At 32.6% G+C, this 14,390-nt stretch overlaps 1 protein-coding gene across 1 annotated transcript; it reads left to right on the top strand.

Annotated features, from left to right (window-relative positions):
• The first annotated feature begins 578 nt into the window (after nt 1-578).
• On the top strand, nt 579-4,402 carry LOC148924013 (putative late blight resistance protein homolog R1A-3). Its single transcript, XM_089060331.1, has 2 exons — nt 579-3,848; nt 4,022-4,402. Exons 1-2 carry the CDS (start codon nt 636-638, stop codon nt 4,046-4,048), a joined length of 3,240 nt encoding a protein of 1,079 aa, XP_088916457.1. The 5' UTR covers nt 579-635; the 3' UTR covers nt 4,049-4,402.
• Nucleotides 4,403-14,390: the final 9,988 nt, after the last annotated feature.

Here is a 14,390-nt window from a genome sequence, read left to right as displayed (position 1 = left end):
AAAAAGAGTACTAGATATAAAAATGTTTCTATTTTTAGTAATTAGTCATTTTGGTTGGTACAACTTAAAAATGAAAGTTGGTCATCTTTAGTGGGACGTAAGGAGTACTTTTTATGTCCTATTAAAGGATATGTACCGAGTATTTTTTTAAAATACGATATTTAAGAAAATTATACTCTTGAGTAAGATACTAAAGAAAGAATAAAGTAAAAATAAAATAAAAAAATAAAAAGAAAATAAAGTAAAAAATAGAATAAAAATATTATCTTTTGCTAAAAAATAAAATGAGTCAATTTAAATGAAGCATTGGAAAAAAGAAAATGCAGAGTATTTTTTTTTTAATATGAAGGGTAGGTGTCATATTAAAAACATGCACATTCAATTGGCAGCATCACGCTTAAAAAGGGCCAAACAAAGATGAGTGTGGACTTGTTGATATTTCAATGGAGTCCATCAGTAGCATTGATATCAATGAGATGAGTCATGGCACATGGAGCATTTAATATCCACCTAAAGCATTAAAAGTTGAAATATATTGAAGTCAGTCTCCCCTTTCATTTCCACCACTCTTTCTTCGTATTCTTATCTTCATTTCCTACTACCTGAAAAAAATTGGAAAAAAAAAAATTATTTCGATGGCGGCTTATGCAGCTCTGGTTTCTATTATGCAGACCATTCATCAGATCGAGCATCATCCTTCGCCCCCAATTGCTATGGACAAAAAACAAGTAGAATCTCTGACTGAAATTGTTATGTTTTTACAGGAATTTCTCGAAGGTTACAAGTCTCCTTATGCTGAGGGGGATCAAGCAGATCCATTGGAGATGCGCATCGCTGATGCAGTTTATGCGGCTGAAGATGCAATCGAACCTCACATTGTGGAACAGCTTCGTCCTGATGTCTTAGTCTTGTACGAGGCTTTGAGGAACGTGATAGAAGACATGGATTCGGTTGTTGCAGTCAAAGAAGGTATGCTGCTGAGACAAGTCTCAGATATCTCGATATCTGCAGATTTGTATGATAGTCTGCGGGATTTGATGCAAGACATTCAATTGGTAGAAGAAAGGGTGACAAAACACATGGATTTGATCTCCACACTCAAATATCATCTGCAGAGACAAGTCTCAGATTCTTCAGACTTGTATAAGATTGTGGTGAAAGTGATACAACACATGGATTTCATCAAGAATGAAGTGATGGAGATTTTTGCATTCAAAGATCAACTGCTAAGACAAGTCTTGGCATGTGCTGATTCCAAAATGTATGAATTTTATCCCAAGACTGAGGTGGTGAATTTCATAGAAGAAGTGAATTTGCTTAAGAATGAAGTGATGGAGATTTTTGCATTCAAAGATCAGTTGCAGAGACAAGTCTCGCCATCTACTAATTCCTCAACATATGCAAAGATTCGTGCATATTTCAGAAAAGACAAGCCAGAGATACAAGTCTCAACCTCTTCAGATTCATTGCAATCAAAGATCATTGCAATCAAAGATCAGCTAGAGATACAAGTCTCAACCTCTTCAGACTTTTATGAGAGTTTGCAAAAGGTGATAGAAGACATGGACTTAATCAAGAAAGAAGTGATGGAGGTCGTTGCACTCAAATATCATAGACAAGTCTCTGGTGGTTCCTCAACATCTTCTTTCTCTAGGACGAACAGCACAGCCATGGTGGGGTTTGATGATGTCATGCTTCAACTCATGGAGAAGCTCGTTTATGGAGAACAGAGTCGCCAAGTCATCCCAATCGTAGGAATGGGAGGAATTGGTAAGACTACTCTTGCCACAAATGTTTATAAAAAAACAGTTGATAGTTGTCATTTTGATAAATGTGCCTGGGTTACAATTTCTCAACAATATGACACAAAAGAACTTCTTTATGAAATTCTATCTCAAGTTGATAAAGTAGAGAAGGAAAGGTTGGGTAAAATGAGTGAAGATGATATAGGAGTAGCACTCCACAAATGTTTATCATATAGAAGGTATCTAGTCGTATTGGATGATATGTGGAACATTGAAGCATGGGACAAGATACAACTCTACTTTCCTCACAATGGTAATGGTAGTCGGATAATGGTAACAACTAGGCTATCAAATTTGGGATCTCAATTGGATAACAATTATGGTCTTGAAATGAAATTTATGGATGAGGTAGGTAGTTGGAATATGTTTTGCAAAATTGTGTTTGGGGGGAAAAGTTGTCCTTTAGAATTGGAGAAAATTGGAAAGAAGATTGTGGAGAGTTGCAAAGGACTTCCATTATCAATTGTTGTGATGGGAGGTCTTTTGGAAAAATTGGAACGAACAACAGAATGTTGGGAATCTATTAAGGGAAGCATAAATTCAGTAGTGAATTCAGAGGATGGTATGCATTGCTTGAAAATACTGAAGTTGAGCTACAACCATTTGCCAGTTTATCTTAAGCCGTGCTTTTTATATATGGGAATGTTTGAGGAGGATAGTGAAATTAGAGTCTCAATACTCATCAAGCTATGGATTTCTGAAGGATTTGTCAAACCAGTAGATGGCAAAAGTTTGGAAACAATAGCTAAAGAGTACTTAGATGAACTGGTTGCGAGAAATCTAACTCTTGTTCACGGGTTTGGGGAAACTGGAAGCATGAAGTACTTGAAAATCCATGATTTGTTGAGAGACCTTTGCTTGAGAGAAGCTAAAAAGGAGAGGTTTTATCATGTGGTCGGGCAACTTAATCCTCTAGGCACGACTATCCAACGCCCTGTAGTTATTCTGAGAAGCACTTTAAAGAAGGGATTCTTTAAAGTCAGGATACATACACCATATGTTATAAGTGATTACGAAAGTGGTCAGATGTTGCCAAATTTACAATGGTTGAGGACATTGCGAGCATATGACATATTTTCCCATCCACAGTATTCCAAGAGAGAATTGTTCAAGTTGGTTGATTTGAATTTGAGGTTTCTTGTTGTTTGTCATGAAGCAGCTTCCCAACTTCTTTCTTCAATCAATCTCCTATGGAATCTTCAGACATTAATTCTTCATTCTTCATCAACCTTGAATTTAATGAATGCACCCGTTGAAATTTGGAACATGTCTGAACTTAGGTATGTCGATTTACATTTTCCAGATCTTGGAGGATTGCATCTCCCAGATCCTCCTCATGACAAGATTGTGATCATGGAGAACCTACAAACCCTCAAAGGAGTAAGAAATTTTAAGTGTGATGAGATGATGGTTCGTAGAATTCCCAATATAAAAAAATTGGAACTATTTTTCATCATACCTGAGGGAACATATTCTGGTGATTATGAGGATATTGAGTATGGTGATGAGTATTGTCTCCACAACATCGAACGTCTGCAAAAGCTTGAATCTCTCAGCTGCAAAGCCCGTGGTAGGAGTGCTTTGTTGCAAAAGCTTACCTTTCCACACTCTCTTAAGAGTCTGACTCTTTGGACGTATATAAATAGAATTGAAGACATATTGGAAAAGGTAAGTGCATTACCCCTTCTTCAAAAGCTCAAGTTGGACGGTGGATATTTCACAACAGGTAAATGGGAAACACTGGAAGGTCAGTTCCCCAGTCTCAAATTTTTGCAACTTAGCTTGTGCAGTGGCTTGGAATGGTGGATGACGGAGAGCTCTCACTTCCCATGCCTCGAGCACCTTAATCTTTACGAGCTATCTTTGAAGGAGTTCCCTGCAAAACTTGGTGAAATTCCGACACTGAAAACCGTGACAATGTATCATTGCAGTAAAGAGTCAGTGATAAGTGCGAAGAGAATGGTCGAGGAACAAGAGGAATTACAAGGAGAAGAAGAAGTATCTTTTAAAGTTTCCGTTATCCTCAACAGGATCGACGATGAGGTCAATTTTCTGATGAGCTTAGCAAATCGCAACTTTAAAGTTGAAATAGAGCGTTATTAGTGAGATCCTTTGATTGTCAATAATAATTTAGATGTCCATTTGTTTTTGCATTATATACTAGTATTAATTTTTGAATTCATATTTTACTTAAATATGAATTTTGTCTCGTGTAGCCTTGGACGAAATGTTGGAGTATTTAAGTAAATTCTAGTAAACAAGTTGGAGTATCTCTGAGAAAACAGCTGGAATCTCTTAGCAATGATTTTTCACGAAAGCTTACTCTCTTAGGAGTATAACTCTTGAAATCAGAAATGGAAGAATGGAAGACATGTTGGAAAAGGTAAGTACATTGCCTCTTCTTCAAAAGCTCATGTTGAGATATGGATGTTTTACTACTGTAATTTTCAAATGTTTTTGGTTTTGTTTTTGATTTCCTTGTTGGTATCATTGTTTTGTTTTCCATGTTGGTGTTAATTGCTGAGAAATATATGGAACAAACAATACTATTGAAAATCTATTAGCAAAATCATTAAGTCACTAAGATTTTTTATTTATTTTTCTTTTGCACACATGAAGCATTGAATAGTGAATGGAGAGATATATTTGAGCTTTCCCAGTGTTTGGGCTGTGTTGATATTGCTTCAAGGCCTTCAAAATCCATATATATTTGAAAACTAATTAGGAATCTTCTTTGAATTAAAATTTAACTTTATCATGGAGACGTAGCAAAGTAACCAAAAATTGAGTTGAATTACCTAAATGTTTGGTGGGTGACTTCATACAGTTAGGTTTAAATTCACTTTTATTAAGTCTATGTCTACAAAAATCAATTTAACTATGAAAAAGACAATAGTATATATACTTGCTATTTTATTTGCTCAATTTAGTTTAGACTTTAGCTATATCATGCAATTGAAATTTAATAATTTTGAGCGTAATCTTTAAAATATATGTGTATAGTGTATTATACAATAAAAATAGAAATATAGGCTATCACGCGAATATAATTAAATGTAAACTATAATTAGGTTGAAAAGAAAACATAAATAAATTCCACTGTGATTGACCTATATATCATTTTATTTATATACAGATTAATGCAACACTAATCCGAATAGTAATCCACTGTTAAGAATCAAGATGTAGCTAATACGTGAGATTAGTTGGAACGATAATTCTTCTTTTTATTGCATGCTTAGTCAAATAAATATATTAATATACTTACCGACAACAACAATAACTAATTGTTTTTCCAATTTGTTTTTTATTCAAATGTAGACAATTTACAGATTAGTTTTGTACAATAATGAACAAATCTGAATTAAATCCATCAATTCTTACTAATATTTAAAGTTGATCTGTTTGAAGATTAGTGAACTCCAAAATCAATTTTCTCTGATTTGAATTCACTTTAAGCTAAATCAAACTTAATTAGTACTTCAATCTGCATCACTTCAATTAGTCACGATATAATTATTACTTTATGTAACACATCAAAATTCCACTTAAAAAATATTACGAAATTGCCCACGTTAGATGTATACTCCATGTAACGTAAACGTAATAATTCCACTTAAAAAATATTACCAAAATTTCTCCATATATATATATATATATAGGGTCTTGTTAGGTTGAGATTATTTAGCTAAATTGAGAAATGAGATGCAATATGAGCCACTAATCCATAAGATTAAGAAAATGTCAACAAATACCAAATAATGTCAACAAGGGGGTATAATTGTAATTTTATTAATAAAAAAGCTGAAAACATAAAAACGTGTTTCAATCCAATTTCAAAAAGCTCTCTAAAACTCTGCTGAAATCTTCGAACCTTCGTGCAATTCGAACCCCTTCAAAATCTGCAAAAACTCGGTAATCTTCACAATTCAAACCGTAAACATTCATACAGAGTTTTATAGAATGACGATTGAAGAGAAAAATCGAAAAGAATCGGTTGAAACATCGATTGAAGTTGAATTGACTGAAGCAGCGGTCGAAGAGAATCGGCATTTGAAATCGGCGACGGTTGAAGCGACTTCTTCAGGTTAAGAAATTGATTCAAATTTTAAGTATATTACTTCGATTTTGGTGTATTAAATTTCATTTTTTATGAATTCGATTCCTGCTGAATTTTTTTGTTGATTAGCGATGGTAGAATCGGAAGAGATGGAAACGAACAATGTTGCTGGAAAAAACGGAAGAGATCAAGCATTACCTTCCAGTTAAGGATTTGTTTAAATTTTGAAGATTATTGACATTTTATATACTAGCTATTGACATAGCTATAATATTATACTGTTAACAGTAGTGTATGCTTGTTTGAATAGGCGTTGACATAATTATATTAACATAATGTATGTTTGTTTGAATGACTGTTAGGATGGCTGTAGAAAACATACAATTTTATGGCGGTAGTAGTATGTCAACAACTATTGACATAGTGTATGCTTGTTTGAATGACTGTTAGGATGACTGTAGAAAACATATGTATAGTTGTAGTAGTATGTCAATAGCTATTGACATATTGTAAGCTTGTTTAAATAGTTGTTGACATAGTCATACTTATGTAATCAGAGTATGCTTGCCATAAACTTTATAAGATAATCGACAGGGTATGTCAACATTATAAACCTTAACTATTGACATAATAATAATGATAATAAGATAATTGTGGTTGCTATATATAGGATATACGTTTTAATTGACAGAGTATACTTCATAAATGAACTTCTGTTAGTTGTGCTTGCTATATCTATTGACATAGCTATAATAATATACTATTGACATAGTCTTATTTTTGTAAACAGAGTATGCTTGCCATAAACTTTATAAGATAATCGAGAGGTTATGTCAACATTATAAACTTTAACTATTGACATAATAGTAATAATATTTGTTCTAACTATATATGAAAAATACCTGTTAATGACAGAGCATAGTTAATGCCTGAAATTCTGTTAATTGTGCTTGGTATATCTAATGAAATAACTTTAGTAATATACACACGTTTGATGTCAACAGAGTACACTTGTTATTGTCATAATACTTTGTATAATTGATATAGATTTTTATTATGTTTGATTTTAAACCAGAAAACAGAAGAACATCCAAGCGAAAAAGGAGTACCTCAATATCTCAGAAAGAGTTAATTATTGTTAAGAAAAAGCAAAAGAAAAGTGTAGATAATGGAAAACAGATTGTTATTGCTGAAAATCTATCTCAAAGGCTTATAGTGAAAAGGAAGCCGATGTATTTTGTTGATGCAATAAGCAGACTGAATGAGGAACAGATTAATTCTGTGAAGGAGTTGGGTTTCAAGAGTGTCCTACATTTCAAGATTGATTACATTCCTAGCAGATTAGCATTAGCAGATTAATACTTGTTTTTATAAAATGACTGAATTGTTGTTGAAATGGCTTGAAAGTGTGGTTGACATTTGGTTATAATTGTTATTGACATGATTTGTACGTGTAGTTGACATGTCTTATAATCGTTGTTGACATGATTTGTATGTGTAGTTGACATGTCTTATAATCGTTGTTGACATGATTTGTATATGTAGTTGACTTGTTGGCATGAAATTTATTTGCTGTTAACATGGTTCTATGTGTAGCAGACATAGTACGTACAGTAATTTACATAATTATACTAGTTGTTGACATAGCTAGTATATATAGTTGACATGATTTTTAATTGAAACTAACATGAATTTTATTTGCACTGACAGAAGACTGTTGTTCCATTCTCTGAGATTCCACTGACAGAAGCTAGTGAGAAAAGGTATGATGATAAAACGCATTCCAACCCATTCTTATGCTCTCCAGTTGACATAAGAGCTGTAGATACAAAAACATACCTGGAATCTTATGAAAGAACTGTCTACTACTACCTACTAGAAACAGAAGGAACAAATGAGTATGCATTATTTAATTATTTCATTGATTTAAAAGGTATTTTTAGTTTTCTATGCAGTAAACATAATTTATGAATATTGTTCATATGTCATTTGAATAACTTCATTTCAGAAATGCATGCGTTTATGAAGACGATTTTACTTGGGCGACCAAGGAAATGTTTTTATCACTGAAGCCCCATGTTGAAATTAATGTGGGTGTAATTAACGCGTGGGCTTCACACCTGAACAACAGAGAAAATGAAAGGTCAACAACATCACTTTCACGCTTTTTCATGAGTACATCTCCATGTGTAAGTAATCTTAAATTATATGTAAACTATTTCAGTCAGATGTCTCCCTAACCAAAAATGTTAAATGCAAAACTTCAATGTAACAAATCGGCAGGAAAATTGGGATGCTTCGTCAGCAAAGAAAAATTTTATTTCTCAGATAGATAATGAGGTTGAAAGAAGACCAGATTTCAACTGGAGAAAAATTGATTTGGTAATAAGATCTAACAATAATATCTATGTTAGAATATGAACAAGTATTCTATGAATATAATTTTATCTTTCATGTCATACAGGTCTTCTTCCCAGTTTGTGCAGATAATCATTACTACCTTGTAGTATATTAGATGAAGAAAAACAATTGACATCATAGATAATATGAAGCCAGCTAAAGATACAGATCCGTTGAAGAATTATGACATTGATATTGACTTAATGGTATGCTTTTATCTATGTTATAGACATATTCTCTACATTGTGTTGAAATGCTTTGTATGTGTAGTTTAATTTAGTTATTTATATATTTTGCAGAAAGATATGTTCGAAGCATACTTCATAGAGAAGAAATTGCTAGATCTTTCAGAAAATATAAACAAGTCTTCATTCAACTTTCTGAATTTAGAATGGGCGACAACCACAAACATAAAGGACTGCGGTGTCTATTTGATGAGGCACATGAGGAACTATGTTTGGAAAAATGGCAGTGATTGGGATATCGGCTTCTCTGCGCGTAGTCTGAAGATTATCCAAGTACTCAGGGGAAGATATTGATGCACGATGATTGCATCAATTTACAATAACCAGAGATCGCCAATGTTACAATTGGCTCATGATTGGATGGAAGCAAACATGGACAAACTGCTTAAGCTAAACAACAAATACATGAAATTGTTTAGTTGTAGAAAGAGGAAGTGAACAAAAACTGATTTTAATGTTTGATGTTAACTTATTTTTTGGATTGGATTTAAAATGATTATTATGCATTCTGACTTGTGAAATTAGCAACTTTATGCTAATGTTGTTAACTTTCTTGTTTTGGGATGGATTTCAAAACAGCTACTATTGTGGTTTCTTACTTTTGAATGAATGTATATTTTCTGTTAATTTTATTATGATTCACATTACTTATTATTATTGTTGACATGGCTTATAATTGTTATTGACATGACTCATAATTGTTGTTGATATGGTTCTATACGTACTTAAAATCGTAAATAATATAGTTAACACGGCTTTAACGTGTAATTGACATGACTTTTATGTACTGTTGACACTATATGAAACATAGTTGATATAATTGTTATTCACATGACATATAATTGTTGTTGACATGGCTTATACTTATTGTTGACATAGTTCTGTGCGTAGTTGACATGAATTATAATTGTTGTTGACATGAGTTATAATTTTTGGTGACGTGGTTCTATGTGTGGTTAACATAGTATGTAATATATCTGACAAGACTTTAACGTGTAATTGACATGACTTTCATGTACAGTTGACAAGATATGCACCATAGTTGATATAATTATTGTTGACATAGTTCTGTGCATAGTTGACATGATTTATAATTGCTGTTGAAATGATTCTGTGCGTAATTGACATAGTATGTAACGTAGTTGACATGGGTCTATACGTAGTTGACATGACTTATAATTTTTGTTAACATGATTCTATGTGTAGTTAAAATACTATGTAATATAGTTGACATGCTTGTAGGTGTAGTTGACATGGCTTGTAACATAATTGACATGACTTGTGCGTGTAGTTGACACGATATTAGGCGTAGTTGACATGACTGGTATGTGCCGTTGTCACGATGTGCACCATAGTTGACATAATTATATTACTTGTTGACATCGCCAGTATATATAATTGACATAATTTTTAAGTTGTTGACATGTGCACCTTTAAAACATGAAGGAGCATGAAAGCAAGGCAGGTCCAACTTATATTGAAATGTCAACAACTCATAACCAAATGTCAACACCTTGTATAAAGGTTTACAACTCAGAAAACAAATCTTAAAATAAAAAAAAAAAAAAAACAGAATCATAAATAGATGTCAATAGAGAGTAAAATAAGATATAAAAATGTCAATAATTTATAGTCTATGTCAACAACTAAAAAACAACTCTGACTATTAAAAAAAAACAATCATGTCTACTTTCTGTCACAACTTCTAGCATTATGATCAGTAACTTTATGACACTTTCCACAACGCCTATGAGGTTTATTTTCTTTTTCAATTGCTTTCTCTATGCTTGACTTAATCCTGTTTTTCTTGTTACTTGCACCTCCTTTTGTACTAACCACATCTGGAGCATGGGCAGTTGTGAATTAACATAACATGTTATCCCTGCCAAGTCTACACCATAATTGCTTTTTTTTTTAGTTCCACTTCCTGTGAGTTAAGGACCATCAAATTTACGACTGTGAATAGGCTTCAATAATGAAGTAGTATCCTCCAGAAAGAAAAGAAGAGAGTGTAATTAAGAAAAGAGTGTAATTAAGAGGTGTAATTAAAAGGTGTAATAATTGAATAGGCTTGCAAATTGGAATAACAGACCCTACAACACAGAATATTTACCAAGGAACATAAATCATGTCAACAGAGTTTTCAAGTCATGTCAACAGAGCATAAATCAACAACATAACACAACAAAATAAAGGTAATGAAACAGAATGACAACAAAAAGCATAGCAACAACACAGAATATTTACCAAGAAACATAAATCATGTCAACAGATTTTTCAAGTCATGTCAACAGAGCATAAATCAACAACATAACACAACAAAATAATATTAATGAAACAGAATGTCAACAAAGAGTTCATAACCCATACTTCTCCCTTAAAAACTCAGAACTAATTAAGAAAAAAGGGTTAAACAGTCTGCACCTAAAGTATCCATGGATTCCGAACTCAGCCATGATTCTTAACCTTATCAGGCCTTGTGATCATTTGCTTAGCCAATAACTAACCAATTTTTTTTTATGTCAAATTAAGGACTCTCATCATGGTTATATCATATGGACTTTTACATTCAAGAAAATCCAACAAAACATTGATCCACTTAGACTAACCTTTACTTCCTCGGTCAAGAATTAATGAGCTGATTTCTCAAGTAGCTTCAATTAAAACATAAAATTACACCTATAGTTATATCTAAAGAGGTGGCTCCACTCTTGTAAAATTCTTAGACAATTGTTATAAGTTATGTAAGGCAAAATATCAGAACATGCTTCAAATTACTAGGATCAAAATGTCCAGTTTAATTAGAATACACCAATTCAAACATACGATGTCAACAGAATATTTAACAAGTACACATAAATCATGTCAACAGAGCATAAATCACCAACATAACACAACAAAATAATGTTAATCAAACAGAATGTCTACAAAGAGCATAACAACAACATAGAATATTTACCAAGTAACATAAATCATGTCAACAGATTTTCAAATCATGTCAACAGAGCATAAATCACCAACATAACACAAAAAATTCATGTTAACGAAAATCAAACCAGACAACCTCCACCATTCATCGACGTAGACTCGGAATAAGATGAAGAATCTATCAAAGAACACTTAGCGGTTGATACACATCAAACAACGGAAGCTAAGAACCCTAATTTATCAAAATGTGGAGATATGCATCACTCAGTTCAATTAGTTTAGCCGAAAAACGCAGCGAGCGATCTCCAATCAAAATGAAATGAATAAATCATAAGCTGAGTAGATTTTCCCCAATTATATCAAATTCAGGTAGAGAGAGAAATAGAGAGTACGACGCAGGTGGTGAGACTGAGGAATTAAATGTGGCGGTGAGAGAGGATCAGCTGAGGCGGAGATCCGACGGAGGCAGTGAGTTGCGAGGTGGCGGAGGGCTCCGACGTGGCATTCTCGACGGAGAGAAGAGTGAAAGAAGCGAAGCGGCGGGGAGCGGGCAGCCGGGGACTCTGCCGGCTAGGAGGGGAAACAATGCCGCCATTTCCGCCGCTGGAGGTTCACAGAATCTGCCCGCCGCCGCCTAGATCAGAAGATCCGCCTCCGCCTCTCCGAGATATTCTTCATCAATCGTGGTTTCAACTGATTTTGGTATTGCAATTCCCCTTCCTCATTAAAACATGAAATTACCGTTTTGTCCTTTTATAATTAATTAATCTAAAAATATTTATTGTGTGGCAAAATCTGGACCACCCATTTAATAAAAATGAGTGACTGATATTGCATCTCATTTCTCAATTAGCCTAAATAATCTCAATTGATCACAATCCTATATATATATATATATATATATATATATATATATATATATATATATAGGGGTGTATTCAGATTAAAACCATAATGTATATTAAAACATCAAACCATGTAAATAATGTACACTATATACACTAATAATGTACATTTTATTCATGTGTAATGTACTGTTTTAAATAATGTACACACTAATAATGTACATTTACATTATATGAATTCTGTACATTATGCTGACAGTACATTATACATGAATAAAATGTACATTATTAGTGTGTATAATGTACATTATTTTACATGGTTTGATGTTTTAATATAAATTATGGTTTTAATCTGAATACACCCCTATATATATATATATATATATATATTGATGCAAAGTTGTTCAATCTCACTTCTTGTCACTAATAATTTACAAGTGACGTGACAATAAAATTAAAGTGATCCTACATGTAAAATACTCATTTTTAATACATTTTTTGGATTAAAAAAAATATAAAAAGGGCAAAGCGTAAAAATGGCTTTGGTCATTATTAGTGAGAAATGTAACAAGATGATAAAGAAGTCCAATTTTCTGTAAACTAGTTAATTAGCATTTAATTAATTGTAATTAAACTATTTAACTAGTTAATATCATAACCCTTTTTTTTCAATTTACAAATAAAAAACAAATCATAAAAACAAAAATAATAAAAATATTGATTTGTTGGAGGAGTACGAAACCCGACCCGAACCTCCTCTAGTCCGGCCCAAATATTCTAGCAATGCTATTGGGCCATCGAGAGATCGAACCGTAATTGGGCCTTGAATGAACTATGTAAATCTATTTAAAATGTTGCAAATTTAATATAGCTTGACCTGAAAATAATCCATTTTAATAATGCACTGTTTACATTGATGGATTTAGTTAGACTCATTAAATTCTAGCCTTTTCATAATCTTATCGTTCAAATAAAAACCTCTTATTGTGAAGGTTGTCAAAATTCCCGCACTAAAAATTATACTACTATCCCCCCAAAATAGTCCATTGTTATCATTTTAATCGGTCTCATAAAATTAGTCTACGTCTATTTTATTTTAAAAAATTCATCGCACATTACACTACTAATTATATGGGCCGACGCGCTATCCACTCATATTATTTCAACTGCTTTATCTCTTTCTCTTCTAATTAATAAAAAATGTTTAGTGATTTGAATTAAAAAATAAAGTACTAGGAAATTAAATAAAATAAGAGTAAATAAATTAAGAGAGAGAAACAAAGTTAATTTTTGCCAAAAGATGAAATGAATCATTTCACTTCGTACGTTTTAGAAAGCAATACGAATCAATTAACTTAGAAAAGGAGAGAATACATACGCCATGTGTAAAGGCCATCTTAAAATAAAATCTGCGTGTTTATTGGACCGGGCTTCCCAAATATCTGGGCTGGCTTGAAGACCTCCTCTTGACCCAATAAACCTGGGCTTTACTAATACTCCTAAATGAATGAATAGAAAATACTCTCTCCATCCCAGTTTTATAGTCACATTTTGTCATAAAAGTTTGTCCCACATTTATAGACACATTTAGAATTTTTCATATTTAGACATAAAATTTTACCCCATTATTCACTAAAATTACACCAAAATACCATTATTAACACAAAAATAAACTAAAACAAAAATAAAAAACCAACAAGTCAAAAAGGGACCCACCTTCAACCAACTCACTTCATTTACTACACACCCCATTATCTCACCTCATTTATTACACACTCCACCATCTCACTCCTCCATCTCACTTCATTAATTACACACTCCACTAATTTTTTAAAATCCATGTCATAACTAAATGTGGGACGGAGGGAGTAATTCTTATTTTATAAAAACAGTATTTAAAAGTATAACTATATCAAAATAATTAAGAATCAAACAAAGTTGCAATACCTAATTAATTAACCAACAATTATCGAGAAAGTGGAATCTAAGCAAAAGAGCGCCAAATTTTGAAATTCGGATAGACTCCCTCTTACGGCTTACCCCTATTTATAGTCTTACTTTAACTTACACCAATTTTAAAAAATATAAAAAATTTATATTAAAAAAA

This window comes from Salvia hispanica, chromosome 6 (assembly GCF_029641045.1).
Source record: "Salvia hispanica isolate PSC_SH4W2 chromosome 6, Shi_PSC_v1, whole genome shotgun sequence".
Taxonomy (NCBI): domain Eukaryota; kingdom Viridiplantae; phylum Streptophyta; class Magnoliopsida; order Lamiales; family Lamiaceae; genus Salvia; species Salvia hispanica.
The sequence above is the reverse complement of the archived record's forward strand: the minus strand, read 5'-3'. Positions and strand labels throughout refer to the sequence as shown.

Excerpts from the sequence above, each read along its gene's own strand:
- LOC148924013 (XM_089060331.1), top strand. The coding sequence starts at position 636 with ATGGCGGCTTATGCAGCTCTGGTTTCTATTATGCAGACCATTCATCAG. Across the intron at positions 3,849-4,021 it reads TCAACAGGATCGACGATGAG|CCTTGGACGAAATGTTGGAG; the intron begins GTCAATTTTCTG and ends TGTCTCGTGTAG.